Here is a 21,219-nt window from a genome sequence, read left to right on the forward strand (position 1 = left end):
TCCTGTTTCAATACTTTTAGAGGCGAGTGTATGTGCTCTACATGCTTTTGATCGAGGAACCTTCCCTCGGGTCCACCAGACATTCCTCTAAATATATTTCGAAACGTACTTTAAAGCATGATAGCGATTAGAAATTAAATGTAATTGATTACACAAAAGTAATTGTTCTGCTCTGTAAGAGAAGCTGAATATCTGATCTATCGTCTCATTTCCATATTCTGATCCCAAATCCAAGTCCAGGGCAAAAGCTGTAGAAGAGTTTTTTTCCCGTTCCAATACTTTAGAATAATGTAGGAACTTCCTCCTGTTCACCTGCTCTTTCATGCAGTTATCTAATCAGGCATCTTGTAGCAGCAGCACGGTGGATAAAATCGTGAAATTACTGGTCAAGGGCTTCAATTAATGTTCATATTAAACGCCAGATTGGGGGGAAATCAGCATCAGACGCACTTCTGCTGGGAAATTTTCACAATGAACAAGTTTGAGTTGATACACAATGATGCGGAAAACATAAAGAACATTTTGTGTTCGACCTGATTTTTCAGTCTCGGTGTTTCCCTCATCATTTTCTAATCATTATTTTTTGTTAGCCCCGCCCCTTTCTAGTCCTGATTTCTACCCTAAATCAGAAAAGTATGTTTTTGTTAAGCTGAGCTTCGTCACATAGAATCTTTGCTTCAAAATACGTCATATAATTTTTTATTAATTTTATTAATCCATCTTTATAACATAATTAATCCCATAGATTTGATTATTCTCACATTTTGATGCAAATTTATTTGTATTTTCGGCATGTTCATTTTAATTTCGCAAACATCATATACGGCGTAATCACTGCTTTGAAATCTGTCATTGTTTTATTCTAGCTCCAATTAAAAAAAAATCCCCAGATGCAGATGTTTTCCGTCTCACTGATTTCATCAATAAAGACTCAAACCAAGAAACAAAACCCAATCCGGAGGGATCAGGAAGGATATGGCAACTCAAGTAATCACTCTTTACAACCGTGATGAGCAGAAAGGCATCCCAGGAAGCACAAAAACATCAAACTTGTGCTAGATGTCCTACATCTGCAAAAGATCAAATCAGGTTCCTTTCCTCTCAACCCAGAACAGGAATCTGAGGTGATCATAAGCACAGACTCTGGGTGTGTCCCCTCATTGTGGGATTCTTTCACATGGCAAATCATGGATTTTGCATTAGAGCACATTGAAACAAAGGTTCCTTCAGTGCTCCCTGATCGAACACAACAATCAATCCTGGTTTATTCCCAGAGCATTAGCTGTGCTGATCGTGTCACAGGCGTTTGAAATTCCTCAGCAGGCTCCTACATTTCACATCTGCCTCGGCCTCGGCTCGGCCCTCGCGTTCCGACAGGAAGCAGTTTGGTGAGAATTGGACGTCTTTATCACACTGTCGTCGTTTTTTTCCAGAGGACGAATTCCTGGAAAAGCTGTTCGAGTATGCACTCGGATAATATTCACTAGGGATATGTAATCAAACACACACACACACACACACACACACACACAATAAATACTGAGCTTGTTGCATTGTACACCTGTAAACTGTCAAGTCTGCTGGAAATATGTCGAATATAGAAATAGAAATCTAATTTTAAACAAAAGTATTGGGACACCTGACTTTTCAAGTTTTATTTATCATATGTACAGATGACAGTGTAAACTACAGGTAAACTACAGCAAACTACGGCAAATATTAAACTTTAAACAATATTAAACAGTATAGAGAAAAGGGAAAAAAATTAAATAACAATAATAAACCATAATAAAAAGTGTATGTATATATTAAATGATTTATATGAATATTTACATACATGTCATATTAGCATGAGGTTGTTTTTTTTAATATATATTATAATAATATGGAAGATTGGAGATGGATGATCCGCTGTGGCGACCCCTAATGGGAGCAGCCGAAAGAAGAAGAAGAAGATAATAATATGGAAGATGGAGGTGTACAGTGTAATTGTACAGAAAAATATGTCCTATTTGGAGTTTCTTTCCAATAGTGTGCTTTCCCAGTTATATGTGGTTCTTCTCAAACTGTTAGCACAAAGTCGGAGGTGCATAATTGTGTTGAAGCTCCATGAAAATATGCTTTACATTCACTGGAGTGGAAGCTCTTGAGTGGCCCTCAATACCTCACCTACATCAGTACCTGACTTTACTAACACCACTCATGGCTGAATGAATCTACACAAGATCGAATGGAACATCTTCCCCTGGTGGTCTAGTGGTTAAGATGCAGCGCTCCCACCGCTGTGACCCGGGTTCGATTCCCGGTCAGGGAACCATCCCCAGCCACTCTCAGTGCCGGTCCCAAGCCCGGATAAATTGGGGAGGGTTGCGTTAGGAAGGGCATCCAGCGTAAAACATGTGCCAAATCAAACGTGCGGAGGATCCGCTGTGGCGACCCCTAACGGGAGAAGCCGAAAGAAAGTTTACTGTAACATAAAGTTAGGTACATTTACATTTACAGATTATCAGAGATTACAGCTGAACAGGTCAGGTTTAAGGGACTTGCTCAAGGGCCCAGCAGTGGCACATTGGTAGTGCTGGGGTATGAACTCACAATTTCAAGCCCAGTAATGTCAATATTGACACTGATACCAATATTTTTGAAAGCCGTAATTATTAATATTAAATACAAGACTCTGATTTGTCGTCTTTGAGTCGTCGTTGTTTCTGGATTTTCTCTGATAGATCGAACTCACTGAAAAAAATAAGATGATGCAGTCATCCCAAGATAGAGACGTATTTATTTACAGTATTTGTTTGTTAGTTAGTTTTGTTTGTTTATTATAAAAAATGTTTAAAAAAAACAACACTTACTTTTGTATTCATTGTGGAATTACACATTTTAATGTATTGTTTTGTTAAACATTTGGAAAACCACATTTATTTTCATATCCGTCCGTCCGTCCGTCCGTCTGTCTGTCTGTCTGTCTGTCTATCTATCTATCTATCTATCTATCTATCTATCTATCTATCTATCTATCTATCTATCTATCTATCTATCAATCTATCTATCTATCTACCAACACATCCATCCATCTATCTATCTATCTATCTATCTATCTATCTATCTATCTATCTATCTATCTATCTATCTATCTATCTATCTATCTACCAACACATCCATCCATCCATCTATCTATCTATCTATCTATCTATCTATCTATCTATCTATCTATCTATCTATCTATCTATCTATCTATCTATCTATCTATCTACCAACACATCTATCTATCTACCAACACATCTATCTATCTATCTATCTATCTATCTATCTATCTATCTATCTATCTATCTATCTATCTATCTATCTATCTATCTATCTATCTACCAACACATCTATCTATCTATCTATCTATCTATCTATCTATCTATCTATCTATCTATCTATCTATCTATCTATCTATCTATCTATCTATCTATCTACCAACACATCCATACATCCATCCATCCATCTATCCATCCATCTATCCATCTATCCATCTATCTAATCCACCCACTCACCCACCAACCTATCCATCCATACATCCATACATCCATCCATCTATCCATCCACTCACCCACCCAAGTGGAGGAAACAAAAACCCTGCAGTCTTGGTAAGTAAGTGAGATGGAAATAAAACTTTCTGTGAGGTGCTGAATAATCCACAGTGCACTTCATTAACATGGGAAGTAATAATTAGTATGTGTACATCATCTTTCTTTTCTTTTGTTGCTTTATGTCTACTGTTCATTTATATCTCAGACACTCAGGCAGGTTTATAACATATATCTTTATTAAAAAAGATATTTTTAGAACAAAACACATGGTGTTCATTAGTTCACTACAGAATAGCAGAATCCTGCGTTCTGATTGGACGATTGATTTGCTCAAACAGCAGCTCAGACAATAGTGTGGTTTCAAATCATATTTCTATAGAAATTCATCTAATAAAGTAAATGTTTGAAGGTACAGAAGAGGAATAAGATACTTCATGATGTGGTGTTATAGGATGATATGACTGGTTTATTTTCTATAACAGCTGGGTCCCCTGGTGGTCTAGTGGTTAAGATGCAGCGCTCCCACCGCTGCGACCCGGGTTCGATTCCCGGTCAGGGAACCATCCCCAGCCACTCTCAGTGCCGGTCCCAAGCCCGGATAAATTGGGGAGGGTTGCGTTAGGAAGGGCATCCAGCGTAAAACATGTGCCAAATCAAACGTGCGGAGGATCCACTGTGGCGACCCCTAACGGGAGAAGCCGAAAAGAAAGTATTTTCTATAACAGCTCAAGTGAAGTGTATTTGCTGGAGATATGACTAGATGTCAGTAAGTTACAGATTTGCTTTGAAGAAAACTTGAACTTTGGTCCACGCATCCACCTGTGCATGTGCATGAGCTTTCGGATCTCCTCCAAAAGCGACCACTTGGTTCACGGCGGCGTGGAGACCTGACGGGTGATGGGGCGTGTAGGGGACCTCCATAAAGTGCCCCGCGGTCGGATAGGTCACCAGGTCATAGTTGGCTTTTCCGTGCGCTGCGAGTCTGCTGCAAGCTTGTTCTGCAAAAAAGGCACTGTTCCAGTTCCTGTCGTCTCCTGACACTATGAAGAGGAACCTGCATCCGGCGCGCTCGATAGGGATGACCGTGCCACGGGTCTCCTCCTTCTCCATCGGATCATTCAGAATATCTCGTATATTCAAAATACCGGATTTGGTTACTTTGATTCTCTTGATGTTGCCGACGAAACCCGGGATCACTGTGTTTCTGTAATGGAGCGGAAACATCACGTTGGCGTTGCAGGTGTTGATGCAGACGGTGGCTGCGATGTTGGGAAGGAAGGAGGCCATGGATAACGCCAGATCTCCACTTTTGGATATTGAGATGATTCCAATTCCAGATTTTTTCACCTGCAGAAACCAAAAATAAATTAATTAATAAATAAATAAATAACAATCTTGACAAGCTGGACATCAGCCAAACAATTCTGTGTACCGTGTTCACTGACCTTAGGCTGCTCCTGCAGAAACTTTAACCCTTCCTCAAAGTATTCCAGATGGAGCGTATCCACTGTTTTGGGCATGTCCTGGTAGCCGTAGAAAGCCAGAGCGAACACCACAAACCCTTTGTTTGCCAGTAGAGCTGCTCGCGGCTCACATATGCTGCCTCCTAAAGTATACAGGTCTATAATTCCAGGGAACGGGCCTTCACCTGTGTAACACAGAGTCCCAGCTGTTAATTAATTAATTAATTAATTGATAGATAGATAGATAGATAGATAGATAGATAGATAGATAGATAGATAGATAGATAGATAGATAGATAGATAGATAGATAGATATATGAGAGACAGACAGACAGACAGACAGACAGACAGACAGACAGACAGACAGACAGATAGATAGGCATGACAGACAGACAGACAGACAGACAGACAGACAGACAGACAGACAGACAGATAGATAGATAGTGGATGACAGACAGACAGACAGATAGACAGATAGATTAGTGGATGAGATAGATAGATAGATAGATAGATAGATAGATAGATAGATAGATAGATAGATAGATAGATAGATAGATAGATAGATAGATAGAATAATCAAATAAATTGGCACAAATGACATTTATCAAATAAACTTTAAATAATAAATTACAAATTTTACCCCTTTTGGGTAATACAGGTGTGTGTGTGTGTGTGTGTGTGTGTGTGTGTGTGTGTGTGTGTTTCACAATTAATATGTAATTTTCTAAAGATATGATCTACATAACTGTTCTGTTTATTTCAGCAGACTTTAACAAATGTCTTCATTCCTTCCATCCTTTATTCATTCACTCCCTGGATATGTGGAAGTGTCAGGATTTTCTCGTTACAAGAGAAATTCTTGAAGCTGCACATAAAACGCTGAAGAATCCAGAGCACTAGCGTTAACTGCTAGCCACTTCCTGGTTCCTAACGCTAGCGCTGTGGATTCTTTAGCGTTTTCATTCATGCACAAAACAAATCATATTTCCAGTTCGGAGGGAGTGGCCACGGTGACACTGCGTTATCTCGAGGTATTTTTTACTTTTTAGAATTTCAAGTTTTATATGAATAATTAAAGGTGCAGAATAACAATCTTGCGGTCCGCCACTTAATATGTTCCTGAGGAAACTACGATTTGAACTTCCGCACATAAAAAAAGGATTGCATTAACCGAAAGCCCCGTACCAAAAAATCCCACTAGGAACACGTGAACCGTTACACTCCTAATATACAAGAAATACATTATTACATACAGAAATAATTCTCCTGAAATGATACAGAATGTACAGAATAAAGCAGAACTACAGTATATGTTGATTGCTACAGTAGAATCAGGAAAATATCTGTGTGGAGGTCAGTAGGGTGATGGTAATGGGGAAAAACTTGTATAAAAAAGCTATTTTGGAGAAAAAAGCTGGTGGAAAAATAGTGTAATTTACACTGGGAAATGGATTCTGGGTAGGATCTAAAGTCTTTATTGTGGCAAGTTTGCAAGAGGATTCACTAATCTAATGTAGACATAAAAACTTTTCATTAGAATCTGAGATTGGATCTGGGATTCAATGATGATGATGGTAGTGGTTATTATCATTAATATTAATACTAATAGCTTTAGGAAATAATCAATGACTTGCACAAATGCGCCCCCTGCTGTTGAACCCTTGAACTATCCTTTATATGGGAATAAATCTTTCCCAATCCTGTAGATTGGGAAAGTGAACTGACCTGGTGGTATGAAGAGAGTTCCCCGTAACCTTCCCTCATTTACAGGAACCCTCTTCACTCCATCAGCCATAAACCGGCGCTCATTAGTCTCTTGACTGAGGATCTGGCCGTCTTTGTGGGCCTCAATGTGGACGAGAACAGGCCTTGAGGCGTCTTTCTTGAGCAGCTTCTTGTGAGGACTTTCTGGCATCATGGACCAGAACAAGCCCATGGGCTCCACACCTGTGTAGGATCCACCCCTTGACGGATGATGGTTCAGATCCACATCTCCTTGCCCGTCTGCTTGGTATGTCGCACTGGATTTGAAAACAACCCCTTTGTCGTCCTTGTGTTTGGCCTGAAGCTCCACATGTTCTCCAGGAGGCAACCCGCTCACTTTGATCTGAACAGATTCATCGAAGAAGCAGCTGCTGCTCGGCAGGATGCGCAGCCGAACTCCAGACGAAGAAGAAGAAGAAGAAGAAAACATTCTCCATGAGGTTCTCCTGAAAAGCTCTAGCACTCTCATGTACAGTGTCATGTTGAGTCTTTAGTCATGGGATGCCAGATCCTTCCACAAAAATCCTCACATTCTCAGCTTCGTGACCTTTGGCACACATAAAAGGTCTTTACAAGATTTGCATATTTTTCCTGGCCCTGTATCATGATCATTTGCATATAAGAACTATTTGAGATTATGAAATATTAAGTCGTAATTGTTAGGATGTTTACTATCTAGCTCAAAGGACCAAAAGTAAGGAAGTTTACTATCTGGTGTACCCTGATCAGGAGATTGTACTCGCCCCAACGTGTCAGTAAAAACACGGTATAGGACTCAGAACACTCAAACTTTACTGGGTTTAGGATGTGGTCTTGTGTGGTGTGATTCTTGCTGTCATCTGCAACCTGCTGTTCGGTCGGTTCGGTTCTTTTAAGCCCTCAGTCGAGAGCGGTGCACTGTGATGTCACAGAGGTCAATTATCATGAATTGTGAATATGTGAATACTCTAGTGGTGAAGCGTGGAAATACAACTGAAGGGGAATACTTTCCTACATCATCGTTTATTCTCAGGAAAAATGTGGTTACATTGGGCCCTGGCTACACCTGGATATTTTTATACTGTTTAGTGTGAGTACTTCAGTGTGAATATATCACGCATGCCAGGTGCTGGTGCCGGGTTTAAGCTAGGTTCCAGCAACCTGTCTCCAAAGGTCATGTCCCAGCACCCCAACAAAAATAACGCTTAGCTCCAAACCCAGGGCCTTGTGTAGACATTTGGACCACAGGGGCAGGACCGGTGGGGAAGAACCCTGTTATATATAAATATCTTTAACATGAAAGAAACATGGAAATGTCTTCAACATGGAAATGTCTTCAACATGAAAATGTCTTCAACATGAAAATGGCTTCAACATGAAAGAAACATGGAAATGTCTTCAACATGAAAATGTCTTCAACATGGAAATGTCTTCAACATGAAAATGTCTTCAATGTGAAAATGTCCTCAACATGGAAATGTCTTCAACATGAAAGAAACATGGAAATGTCTTCAACATGAAAATGTCTTCAACATGAAAATGTCTTCAATCTGGAAATGTCTTCAACATGAAAGAAACATGGAAATGTCTTCAACATGGAAATGTCTTCAACATGAAAATGTCTTCAACATGAAAATGTCTTCAACATGAAAGAAACATGGAAATGTCTTCAACATGAAAATGTCTTCAACATGAAAATGTCTTCAACATGAAAATGTCTTCAACATGAAAGAAACATGGAAATGTCTTCAACCTGGAAATGTCTTTAACATGAAAGAAACATGGAAATGTCTTCAACATGAAAATGTCTTCAACATGAAAATGTCTTCAACATGGAAATGTCTTCAACATGAAAGAAACATGGAAATGTCTTTAACCTGGAAATGTCTTTAACATGAAAGAAACATGAAAATGTCTTCAACAAGGGCGTCTGTTAAACGCCGCAAATGTAAATGTAAATTTACAACAGTTTTTTTTTCAATGTACTAAAGCATTCAAAGTACTATGATTTATTACGGCTATAATGTTTCTATTGTCCTTTTGCACAAGACTCTTAATCATCTCAGTTGATGTGAAAAGACTCGAACGTTACTCTAAACACATCGATCTATTAATAATGATATTAATGACTCGAACATTGATTGATATCTATTACAAAAGGTTACGTTTCATAAATAAAAAGGAAGGGGTGATTTCGCAGAGTAAACAATAAGATAGTTCACTTTGAAATGTCTTCAACATGAAAGAAACATGGAAATGTCTTTAACCTGGAAATGTCTTCAACATGAAAGAAACATGAAAATGTCTTCAACATGAAAATGTCTTCAACATGGAAATGTCTTCAACATGAAAGAAACATGAAAATGTCTTCAACATGAAAATGTCTTCAACCTGGAAATGTCTTTAACATTAAAGAAACATGGACCCTCAACATGAAAGAAAAGAGATCACAGCATCTGTGATCAGTGATCATTTGTCGAAGTCAAGTCAAGTAGCTTTTATTGTCATTTCAGCTACAAATACACAAAATATCACAAAACTAACTTTAACATACAGCCCTATACGCACTGCATTACATAAAGTGCACATATGAAAACGTGTGCAGAAGTTATTGAGTGTAACAACACAACACAGTCTGGCAATGGTGATCAAGGATTGGCTTCTGGGAATAATGCTGCTCAGTGATTGGATTTTGGGAATAATGCTGATCAGTGATGTGATTGGGTGTTGGGAACAATGATGATCAATGATTGGCCATTGGGATCAATGTTGACTAGTCATTAGAATAGTAATCCAAAGAGCTCTGGAGTCTCCATAAAAATGCATCCTTGTGCTAGTTCACAAAGTTCTCAAGAACTAAGAATATCATCAGTCTAAACCCCATTAGTATAAAAAAGAAAACACAAAATTAAATAAACAATAAATAAACAATGTGAGTAGCTTGTGAAGAAGTAGGCCTTTAGTCATCGTTTGAGAGCGGGCTATGGCTCGGTTGTTTGGACCACAAGGGTGCAAGATCAGATCTTGATATACTGAGGGATGGTGGATTTATTTGGTACAGTGCCACTGTTTATAAGCCTGCGATAAGATCATTACTGAAAACATCTTAAGATCTAAATATGAGTATGAGGTATGCAGTAGCCAGAAATTTCCACTTCATTTGAAGACCCAAACCTGTTCTAGCATGACAGTGTAGGTCATGGAGATAATGGGTTGGAGTGGAAGATCTTGAGTGGCCTGCTTTAGACCACAACCCTATTGGTTTGTAAAACATTATAGCATTTTATGATGTGCATTTTGTAATACATGATTTGTAATAGATGATAAAAACATAATCCAGGAAAACACCTAGCACCTAGTAGATGGACTACATAGTCTCTGTCCATATTGCCTTCAATTGCTCAATGCATGTCTTCCCTCACCACATCCATAAACCTCCTCCTTGGTCTTCCTCTTTTCCTCCTTCCTGGTGTCTCCATTTTCAGCATTCTCTTACTGATATACCCCATGTCCCTCCTCTGCACATGTCCAAACCATTTTAATCACACCTCCCTCACCTTGTCTACGTCCTACATGCGCTGTCCTTCTAATAAACTCTTTTCTAATGTGACAAAGACACTGTGACACTTTAAATCTGGACTTCTGTGAAGATCTCTGTAATATCCATAACTTCCCCTAGATGAAGAGTTAGATCAAGAGTTATATTTATATAAGGTTTTAATCTTGCGTACCAGTGTAGACTTATTCATTACTAGAGACTCAAAGCACTTTAGTACGTCGCTCTGGATAAGGGCGTCTGTTAAACGCCGCAAATGTAAATGTAAATTTACAACAGTTTTTTTTCCAATGTACTAAAGCATTCAAAGTACTATGATTTATTACGGCTATAATGTTTCTATTGTCCTTTTGCACAAGACTCTTAATCATCTCAGTTGATGTGAAAAGACTCGAACGTTACTCTAAACACATCGATCTATTAATAATGATATTAATGACTCGAACATTGATTGATATCTATTACAAAAGGTTACGTTTCATAAATAAAAAGGAAGGGGTGATTTCGCAGAGTAAACAGTAAGATAGTTCACTTTGAAATGTAGTGAAGTTAAAGTAAACATCTCCCCGAATTGAAGTACTTTAGTAAAGTACAGATATAAGGGGTACTCTTTAATTGCCCAACAAAAACTTAAAAATGCACGTGAAATCCCGATCTGGCAACTCACCACGGAGCGCCATCAGCTGATCGCGGTGGAACAACAGCGGCGCAGAAAACGAGGAAGGGGGAAATGTGGGCGGGGTTTGTGGAAATAGCGCTGAGACACCGCCTACGTTTCTATGGTCATCAAAAAAGGGGCGGGGTTACAGAGCGAGGCAGAAGGTAGGGGTAGGGTAGGGTAGGGTAGAAAGCCTGCTGGTCGGCATTCAACGCTCGCGCAGCCCGGAAGGCTAGCGGATTGTCCCGGATGATTGGAGGAACAAAAAGAAAAGAAAATTAAATCAATCTATTCCGAACTCAAACCGATCATTCCGACTGATTAAATAAGTTCCATGACCCGGAGGTGAACAGGACGGCTTTTCCCACTGACTGGTAAGGACCTCGGACTGGGTTCTAATGTACTGAAGCACTCTGTGCGCGTGAGCTAGCTAGTCGCTAATTGTTGTTGTTAGCATAGCTCAGTTTAGCATAGGTTCGCTATGCAGGAAATAAAGAAATAACCCAGTACACTTCGCTTTTTGTAGGAATTGTGAGCGGGAAACTTTTTAAGGTTGTATTTGTTGCCCTTCGGCGGAACTGTCAGGTTATCATTTTATATCTATTTATATCATGTTCGCGAGCGCTGCCGTTACAGGAGCTAGCTGTAGCCGGACAGCTCTGAGAGGAAACCTGCGGAACACGGAGGAATCTCGTTCTCTCTTTATTTCCTGATTTATTCCTTTATTTAACGTGATAGAAGGAGAGAAATCCTCAGGTCTGGAAGTGATCAGTCTATGTTATACAGCTCGCAGTATGTTAGGGTCTGAGTAAACAAATATATATATATACATATTGACAGATTTTGGAGTTTAGTGTGTTTGTATCCTGAGAAGGACTGAAGGTCCCCACAAGGATATTAGTACAAAGGAGTGTTACTATACGGGTATGGACTAAAGGTCCTCACAAGGATATTAGTACAAATGTGTGTTTCTATACTGGTAAGGATTAAAGGTCCTCACAAGGATATTAGTACAAATGTGTGTTTGTATACTGGTAAGGATTAAAGGTCCTCACAAGGATTTAGAACAAATGTGTGTTTCTATACTGGTAAGGACTAATGGTCCCCACAAGAAGATTAGTACAAAGGTGTGTTTCTATACTGGTAAGGACTAAAAGGTCCTCAACAGGATAGTAAGACAAATGTACGTGTCCACATGAATATGTATATTGTGTGTCTCAGGTCCCCATAAGGGAGGTAATATTGAATCTGTTCCGTGTTAATAATAATGTAATTAGTGTAGATGGAAAGTGTTTAAGAGAATAGTCGGATGTGTGTTTGTGTTTATGTTCACAAGGATAGAAGAAATATGTCAGGTACCCATAAGGCATGTATTATAATGCCGTTAATAATAATGTAATTATGTACATTTCATTTTATATGGTGGGTACTTGGAAGACAGACTAAAGGTCACTAGAAGGATAGACATAATTGGGAGGTCCCTATTGAGACGTATTTATTATATTATCTGCATTACTAATGTAATAAATACACATGGAATATGGTGGGTCTTTGCAAGAAGAACAAGAAGACCAAAGGCCCCCTGCAATTTTAGGTGTGTGTGTATATATGTATGTACTCATGGATAGCTGACACACACACATTTTTTATATATATATATATAAAAATGTGTGTGTCCGGTATCCATGAGGCATGTTATATTATTATCTTCACTAACTATAATGTAAATGCAATGATTAGTTGAAGTGTGTGTTTGTTTTTGTCTGTGATTATTTCCTGCTAAAGGTTCCCACAAGGATAGTAAGACAATTTAGTGTGTGTCCACATAAATATGTATACTGTATGTGTCAGGTCCCCAGTAATGGAGGTGGCATATTATTCTATTATGTTTTAATAATAATGGAATTGATGTGGATGAGTGTGTTGTAAAAGACCAAAGGGCTCCACAAGTTTAGAAATATGTTATGTAGGAATGCAGTATATTATTATCCAAACTAACAATAATGTTCATGCTAAAAAAAATTAAAGGCTTGTCAGAAAAGTTGTTGAAAAGTGTGTTTATATCTTGGTAAATCCAAAGTGCACAACAAGGAAAGGAATTTCTATCAGGATAAAAGGATATTAAGACAAGTTTGTATAAATAGGAGTTCTGTATGCCTCAGGTCCCCATAAGGGAGGTAGTATGTTATCATACTATGTGTGTTAATATTAATGTAATTAATCTAAATGGAAGGTCTTTACAAGTAAGACAAATGTGTGTATTTTAGATCTTGGTTAAGAACAAATGTCCCCCAAAATGTAGGACTATGTCACTAGATTTCCATTTGTTTTAGATTTACTTTAGCATGCAATTAAATATCTGCACTAATAATTGTCAAAAAGACAAGACAAAAAGATCTTTACTGATGCCTCCAAACTGGATAAATGAATCATGACCATGTCACATGACTAAAAATAACTAAATAATAAATTGTCCGCTTGCTCTAGTACGTTCTCGTCTCTTTAGGCATGAGGCACGGGCAAATGTTTTGTTTACTGTGGATGGTGTCTCCAGTGTCAGCACCTTGGAGGAGTTGTAGCGTGAGTTGTTGTGTTGTTTATAGAAAAATGACCAACATCCGGTCGAGCTTGTTGATTGTTTTCCTAGAACAACACGTCCTGTGCGTTTTTTTTTTAAATCTAGATATCATTTCTAATATGAGACAAAAAAGGGGAAACAACAACTTCTGTTATTCACGGTCTTCCTGTTTTTCCTACACAACCTTTAAATACGTGTAGCATGTTGAATTTTGAAGTCAGGGGTCATAATGTCTGCTTTCGGGTTATCGTTTGGTGTAAGATGAACGGTCCGAGTTGAGACAGCGATAGTCAAGTTTCAGGAAGAACGTCTTTTCAGGGATCACATACAGTCGCTTTAACCCGATCTACACACTTTGAAACATGTTGTGTTCCTATATTCCCCATTCACAACTTCCTGTCTGAAGTTAGTTCCCGTTTCCTGTGCTGTGTAACGGTTTCTTCTTCTTGTCTCATGCCGGGCAGAGATGTGTGTACACAGTGCTTTTTTTTATGTCAGATCTCTCTGTCTTTTCTGTTCCTGAGCTGATAGTAGAAGTCAGAAGTAGAAGGTTTGTGCAGGCGTAGACGGCACACTCTGTCCTGGATCGCTTTTTATTTTTCTTTCCATGAAACGCTGTGAGTCATGGCTAAGCTCTGTCGCTCTGATCGAGTCGTCTAACACATGGACAGGATTAAAGAGAATTTAGCGAATTTGAGGAGAAAAGATTAAAGAAGTACGTAGCGGGCCAGAGCGACTTGACGACACGCTCATGGCGCGATTCATTACCTCAGATGAAAGCTTTCACGAACATCTGTTTATCTCCTATCTGTATCGACATTGCATCATCTGACTATCTCCTCCATATGAAAGCTCTCCGTGTAGGCTCTTTATGACTCTTTTTTTGCTTATGAATGTTTGTTTTCTCGACCAGTCGAGTGTAAATTCTATCGCTTTCCGTCAGTCATAGTCCCGCTGCCTAAAGCGTTGTGTGTGTGTGTGTGTGTGAAGGCGACAGCATGCAATCCCGATAGTGCCAGAGAAATCTGCGTCACGCTCTTCATGTTTTCCGTTGGCGTCCTGAGGCGAGGCGGTTGGAGCGCCGGACCACTATCTTAGCAAGCGGCGTTCCTTCATCCTGCCACCTGGGCACGTACCAGATCAGCACAACGCTCCCAGAAACATACTTCCGTGTGCTGGAGAAACGCCTGCAAACGACTAACCAGAGCCAAAGTTTATGCTCTGCGACATCCGATCTGTACGTGAATTTGTATCCTGTGTTTGTATCATCACATCGTGACCTTTTTAGGATGAGGTGCTAATAATAATTTAATATCAGGTAAACGTCATATCCGGTTGCTTACTATTCGCTATTCGCAGCAGGGAGACGGAATTTCTCATGCTGAAAATGTAGTGAGGGCGAACTTTTTTTCTGACACGTACACACGTTTTCCTTTAATTTTTCTTTGTGTTTGTTGTCGCGAAACATGCAAACCCTTGGAATGCGTGTGGGCGATATGTTGCAATGCCAGGATATGATTCTGATCTGATATAGTTCGATACGGCGCCTATGCTGAGCCGAGATATTATTGAATGCTGCTTGAAGTGTGGTCAAGCTACGATGCACGCTGTGGTGACTGGGATACAATTCAACCACGACTTTTTGCCTTCGCTGGAAACGTTTAGAGGGGAGAAGGAACATTGTCAGAGTCTACAGATTTTTCTATATTAGGAGTTTAGCTGGACTGGAAATCTGCTCTCAACACTTTACTCTTGATCAGTGCCTAATCCCAGGAAAGCTCTCGTAGCTGAAGAAAACAAATGTGTGGTGGTCAGGGGTGCACTTACTTTTGGATATATACTGTACAACGGTGGTCCCCAACCAATCAATTAGTAGCGAGCCGCACAGAAAGAATACATAACTTACATTATTTTTGTTTTATTTATTATCTGATTCTGAACGATGAATAATAATTAAAAAAAGAAACGGATTCTCTCCACCACATCTGTCTATGACTCACTCTTGATGCATGTCATGATGCCTCGGTCACGTCTTACCTCCATCCACTACCTTCTTAAAGGGGCTCCAGCCGCTAACACATAATACATTACCACTAAATCTAAACCTCCAAGTGAGCAAAATGAACAAAAAACAACACAGTGGATTCACATTTATTATTATTATACTTAGAAAATACCAGTTTTTATGGTCGTATCATTTTATTTTGTTGTTAATTAAACCGGTCTGTGATGCAAAAAGGTTTGGGGACCACTGCTGTACAGTATACAGGATTAAAACTGAATCAGGATAAAGATGCGCGTCAGTTATGCGCAAAATGAAATGAACCAGGAAGTGTTGTGTAAAATTAGCACCTGTTTCCAGACTGCAGAAAAGTAAAGACTGCTGCGTTGTGATACGAAGCAATGCCCCCCCTTTCTTCTTCCTCTGAAGTCCCAGCAGCTGGGCTGTTTTTGTGTTACAGGTCGATGATGCAAATTCTCTGAAGTGTAACGAAAAACCCAGCAGGTTAGAGGCTAAACAGGAAGTGAGGCATAGGTTTGTTTTGTTCGTCATGTGTCAGAGAGCAAGAAAAAGGAAGGGGAGATGGAAAGATACACACAGAGGTGAAAGAAGTGATGGAAATATATGGGAGATATTATTTTTACATGAAGCTGAATTTTTTTATTTATTTTATATAAGAAATGAAACATGACTTTTAAATGTGTTTGGGGTCCCGGGTTGATTTTATATAAAGTTTTTGAAACATGTTTGGACTGCTTGCCGTATTCAGTCTTGTAGCACAAACGTTTAGATACAGTATATTTGCACAAAGGGTATTGAGACACACATTATTTGCCTCGATGCTTTGTTTAGTCTATTTAACTACACACAGAGCGTTGTGTTTCCCCTCGGACGGTTATTACTGGCGCACCACCCGCTAAACTCTGGAGTGCTCTGGAATCTGGTCTCCTCTTGGGATCACACTACTATTGATGATTAATGATTCATCCAGAGCTTCAAATACCGGCTGTAGCTTCGATAGTTAATGTGTGACACACACACACACACACACACACACACACACACAGAGGCTCTTTCTCCCGACTAACGACGGTTAAATCCTCTAGACCCTTCTGCTTTGTGTCAGGCTGCTTTCCAGTTGAGATTCATATTTAATTTCTGTGTGTGTGTGTGTGTGTGTGTGGTCAGGTTCAGCCGGAGCAGACTCGAGCCGTGCAGCAGGACTGAAAGATGTGCGATGGGATGGCCACGCGTTCACACGCTCTGGTGATCGTGGCACTGCAGCTGCTCGTCTTTCTCACCGCACTACCCGCAGGCCAGGCGTCAGGTAAGAGCATCTTCACTTCCTTCTTTTCCTCCTCCTCCTTCTCTTTCTCTTCCTCCACACGCAGCTTTCTTAAAGGTGAGATCCATCAAGGTGTCCTGTTCATCTTAAATAGCTGCAGATCGAATATCAGGCGGCGTCTGGATATTTTTGAGCGGTGTTTGTACGCGAAAACGTCCGTACGGTGAGATTCATCATGTCGGTGGGAGGGGCTCAGTCGGGGTGTGCCGTCAATCAAAGCAGCGCCGGCCAATCGTAGGCATCTCCAAACTAAACCGATGAGGCTTTCCTCCAGCGTGCAATTTGGGACACGTCCCCGTTTTGGGGCATCACGCTGACTTCGAAATAAAATCAGCGTATGTCTTGTTTTTCCGACAGAGGTGTAGGTTGGGGGAGGGTTTCTTTCTTTGGTACCGTTCAGGGAGAAACGTGTGTGTGTGTGTGTGTGTGTGTGTGTGTGTGTGTGTGTGTGTGTGTGTGTGTGTGTGTGTGTGTGTGTGTGTGTGTGTGTGTGTGTGTGTGTGTGTGTTTTAAACAATTGACTGTGATGTGTTCACACACACCCCCTCCTTCTTTTCTTCTCCACAGCTTTATACAATCCTGTGAACAGAGACAGATGTCCTTGCAGCACGGCAGATGCTGCACTTATTCCAGGGGTGTGGCGTGATGCGTGCACGCGTGGGTGGGTGGGTGGGTGCGTGAACTTTAAATAGATTTTTTTTTTTACGTGGCCCTCTTAAAATAGCGCCACTCGTCCTTGGGCGACGTGTACTGACACAACATCTTGAGCACAATTACCGCTTTCATCTAAATCACAAGGAACACTGCATTAAGTGAAAGGGGAGGGGGTGGGGTGGATGAATGAGAAAGGGAGAAGATGTGTGTGTGTGTGTGTGTGTGTGTGTGTGTGTGTGTGTGTGTGTGTGTGTGTGTGTGTTTAACTTCTCAAGTCTGTAAACTGTACTGCGAATATGAGTATTAGTGAGATTAATGAGAAAGCTGTGTGGGTGGGAGGGGCCTACTCTCTCTGTCCTGTCATTAACGAGCTCATGTATGCGGAAGAGGGCAGATAGCTTTTCTTATAACGTTTTAATTCCAACATGACCCAGCCCGGGGAGGCGACACGACACGCAACTTTGACCTCTAGCACTTCCTGGACTGTGTGTGTGTGTGTGTGTGTGTGTGTGTGTGTGTGTGTGTGTGTGTGTGTGTTGTTGCTTCCAGCAAGGCTCGCTCGTAAACGATCCGAAAGAGGAACCAACGATTCAAACGACGCTGAAATAAAAAAAAAAAAAAACGAAAATGACGTGGCATCTGCACTCTGAGATCTCGCATTCAGTTTGAGGCCATGCTCTTCATGATGTTTCCTAACGGTCATTCCTGGAGGTCTTCTCATCTGTAGGTGCACTCGAGAGACAGGAAGGGGAGGTCACTGGAGTTAGAGCTGTGTGGGTGAATGGAAGGGAAAGGAGAGAATTTTTCTCACGTTCTATATCTTTACTGAAATGGCCAGAAGTATTAGGACACATGGTTATTATTTATTTATTTTAAAGTCGTGTCCTTGAATTTGGATAAACCCCCATATACAGAAACCTAGTTCGCATTTTTTCTTTTGTTTTTTTTGTTTAAGTAGTGTCCTCCATGTCTCGGAGCCGAGCGAACACATAAATATGCTCTGCAGGAATCCCCCTGGGACCGGGGTTGGAAATGAAGAAGGCAGTAAGCAGCAGCACGGAGCTGACACTGATTGCGCCCCACCAGCATGCGGTAAACGTTTAAACGAGGTTTCTCTTCCCACCAGGAGGTGGACGTGTCTAAAACAAGCCAGATGTGCGTCAGTTTCAGCGCTGAACACGTTCTCACGCTTTGCACCGGCTGCTCCAGTGTTCTTCAAACACATCTTGTAAAAAAAAAAAGAAAAAAGAGAACTTTTTAGAGTGAGCCGTAAGTGGAGAACTTTTCTATCTAGTCTTTATAATGTACAAACCAGGGGTCCGAGCACTATCCTCTCCCCCTGCGTCCAGAGCGAGACCGGGCCTGGCAGCACCAGAACACCAGCAGCTGCAGGAGAACAGCTTAAAAGAGACCAACGCATGTCTCGAGAACTCAACAGCAGCACCTTGAGTTTAATTAAGGCGCTTTTTAACGAGCCCCCCCCCCCCCCCCCCCCCCCCCACACACACACACACACACACACACACACACACACACTCACACACACATCAAAAAACAAACCGGAGATCGACAGTTTACAAGCTATTACATCCAACCACACGTCAGCTTCTCAGCAGCTTATTCCCGTTTGCGCTGCGAGCATGAAATAAGCTCATGAGAAATAGGCACAGTGTAGCGTAATAGCACTTACGGATAATGAAGTATCTGCACCAGAATCACTCTGTAACGGGTTGCCAGGAGTGCGATTACGGTGGCGGGTGCACAAACTCGTTTTGCATGATGGGTCAATTGATAGTGTGTAACTGATCCACTCAAGGTTTTGTAGGTTCTCCTTGCGGGTTTGCTTGGGGTCCTCTGGTTTCCTCCCAGCTCACAGAATTATGGATTCAGGTGGTAACTTAATAATTATTAATGATTTCAAATCCCAGTCTCACCAAGCTGCCACATTCTTGGGCCCCTGAGCAAGGCCCTTAACCCCTGAAGCTGTTTAGTTGTATGAATGAGATAAATGTAAATTGCTCAGGATAAGGGAGTCTATGTATTAAATGCGAATGTTAGTGGGTGTGGTCAAGAAACTTCAGGGGCGTGTACAATAACTGATCAGTTCACTTACAGGAGCACTGAGTACTGCGCTTACCGAGGGCTCTGGTGTTGTCGTCATTTATCGTAAAGTAAAACAAGCTGTAATTGTGTATACACGGGTCCTGGCGGAGGAGTCTGGTGTACCGTTTAATATTTCTATATCTTTTTGAGTTTTTAATGACACCACAATGTTTAGCAGCAGGTCGAGTTTAAATACCCACCCGGTGGGACAATGTTCGCGTAAACGTTTACTGTTCAACTGCTCCACAAGCCGAACGGGAAAATAAACAACGAGAGATTTTCAGCCTTTGAGGTTTATTTTTCCTGGAAGCTTTAAAACCTGTGATTATTCGAGGTTCATTTCTGCTCTGCAATCAGTGGAGCCTTAAATGAGAGGATACGGGTTCAGGGAAACGACGACTTCTAATAAGATTCTAAATACGGCTTCGCATTTCTGCCGATTCTCCGCCTCAACCGTCCCACTTCACCGCGGAGTTGTCAGACGGTAAAAGCGACCCCTTTTCTCTTTTCTTTTCCTCTGTAACGTCCTGCATCTTGCACGTCCCGCGAGCGGTAATGCGATACACCCTGCCAACGTCGGTGACTCAGAGTGTAAAAGAAACGCTCTACACATACACATCATCACCACACCTTGTACAAACACGGCATTACGGAACTAATTAAAGGCACTAAACGTTCCCGAGTACAAGAAGTTTCTTGTTTCAGCCAAATAGTTACTAATTTACGCTTTTTTATCACCCGGACGATGTTAGTATCACGATACTCACACGCCATATCGTTCTTTTACACGTTATGAAAACTCGTAAAAACAATCGAAAACTTGGTGTGAAATCTCTGGGATTGTATCAGTTCCTTTTTACACCATTATAACTATAACCTGCATACTGTGTTTGGCCAAAAAGTTTTCGGGACACCCGCCTTTTCCAACACACACTTGTGTAGGATGTCGCTGGATGTGATGGCTTGACATTTTCCCTTTACGTGTTGTTGCTTTATAATACCTCGGCTACGTTTATTTTCCGTTTCCATGGCAACTGTAACACAGAAACCGAGCCGTCGTACAGTAAGATGAGCATACATTCCCATTTGAAATGAATGTATTCTATGTGTTATAGTATTTTTCCTTCCTTCAGAGATTCTTTGTTGTTGTTGCGCTATCTGTGGTAGAACAGCCCCGTATCGTGTCTGTGGACCTGCGCTGCAGCTGCTGGCATGAGATAAGCGAGCAGATGGACAGAGATCGGACATTTGGTAGGGTTTTAAAAAAAAAAACGAAAGAAAGCGTGAACAGTTTACGTAAGCGATGGCCGATACGAACGCTATGCACTCCTTTTTAATGGAATGGAGCTTTAATGATTTCAGTGCAATGTGATGGTTTTGTGCAAAGGCACGTTTCTGTTACATCGTTTACGTTTTCTTTTTTTCCCTCCTCAATCATTGTAATGAAGTTTCCCTCCAGAAATGCCTCCATGGATTCAGATGCTGATTTATAAATACTGACGTCTGATTAAATTGATCAGAAGGTGGATTCTGATTTTC

The 21,219-nt window shown here is 40.8% G+C and overlaps 2 protein-coding genes across 3 annotated transcripts in view; one reads left to right on the forward strand and one right to left on the reverse strand.

Moving 5' to 3' along the window:
- Positions 1–4,294: 4,294 nt before the first annotated feature.
- On the reverse strand, positions 4,295–7,327 carry acot20 (acyl-CoA thioesterase 20). The gene is made up of 3 exons (XM_083562701.1): positions 6,767–7,327; positions 5,024–5,226; positions 4,295–4,925 (listed from the first exon to the last, which is right to left on the reverse strand). The coding sequence occupies exons 1-3, from the start codon at positions 7,284–7,286 to the stop codon at positions 4,350–4,352; spliced, it is 1,299 nt and encodes a 432-aa protein (XP_083418827.1). The 5' UTR covers positions 7,287–7,327; the 3' UTR covers positions 4,295–4,349.
- A 3,834-nt stretch (positions 7,328–11,161) lies between these two features.
- The window catches only part of susd6 (sushi domain containing 6), a 28,202-nt gene continuing 18,144 nt past the window's right edge, over positions 11,162–21,219 (forward strand). For both annotated transcript variants that reach the window (XR_014536924.1, XM_083562752.1), the window contains exons 1-2: positions 11,162–11,372; positions 16,767–16,905. Coding sequence is in view for 1 of the 2 variants with exons in the window: in XM_083562752.1 (XP_083418878.1) it covers positions 16,809–16,905 (97 nt within the window). In the remaining variant the exon portion in view is untranslated. The remainder of the gene's footprint in view (positions 11,373–16,766; positions 16,906–21,219) is intronic.

This window comes from Silurus aristotelis (assembly GCF_946808225.1).
Source record: "Silurus aristotelis genome assembly, chromosome: 15".
Lineage (NCBI taxonomy): Eukaryota > Metazoa > Chordata > Actinopteri > Siluriformes > Siluridae > Silurus > Silurus aristotelis.

Excerpts from the sequence above, each read along its gene's own strand:
- acot20 (XM_083562701.1), bottom strand. The coding sequence starts at position 7,286 with ATGACACTGTACATGAGAGTGCTAGAGCTTTTCAGGAGAACCTCATGG. Across the intron at positions 5,227-6,766 it reads AACTCTCTTCATACCACCAG|GTGAAGGCCCGTTCCCTGGA; the intron begins GTCAGTTCACTT and ends TGTGTTACACAG. Across the intron at positions 4,926-5,023 it reads TTCTGCAGGAGCAGCCTAAG|GTGAAAAAATCTGGAATTGG; the intron begins GTCAGTGAACAC and ends TGGTTTCTGCAG.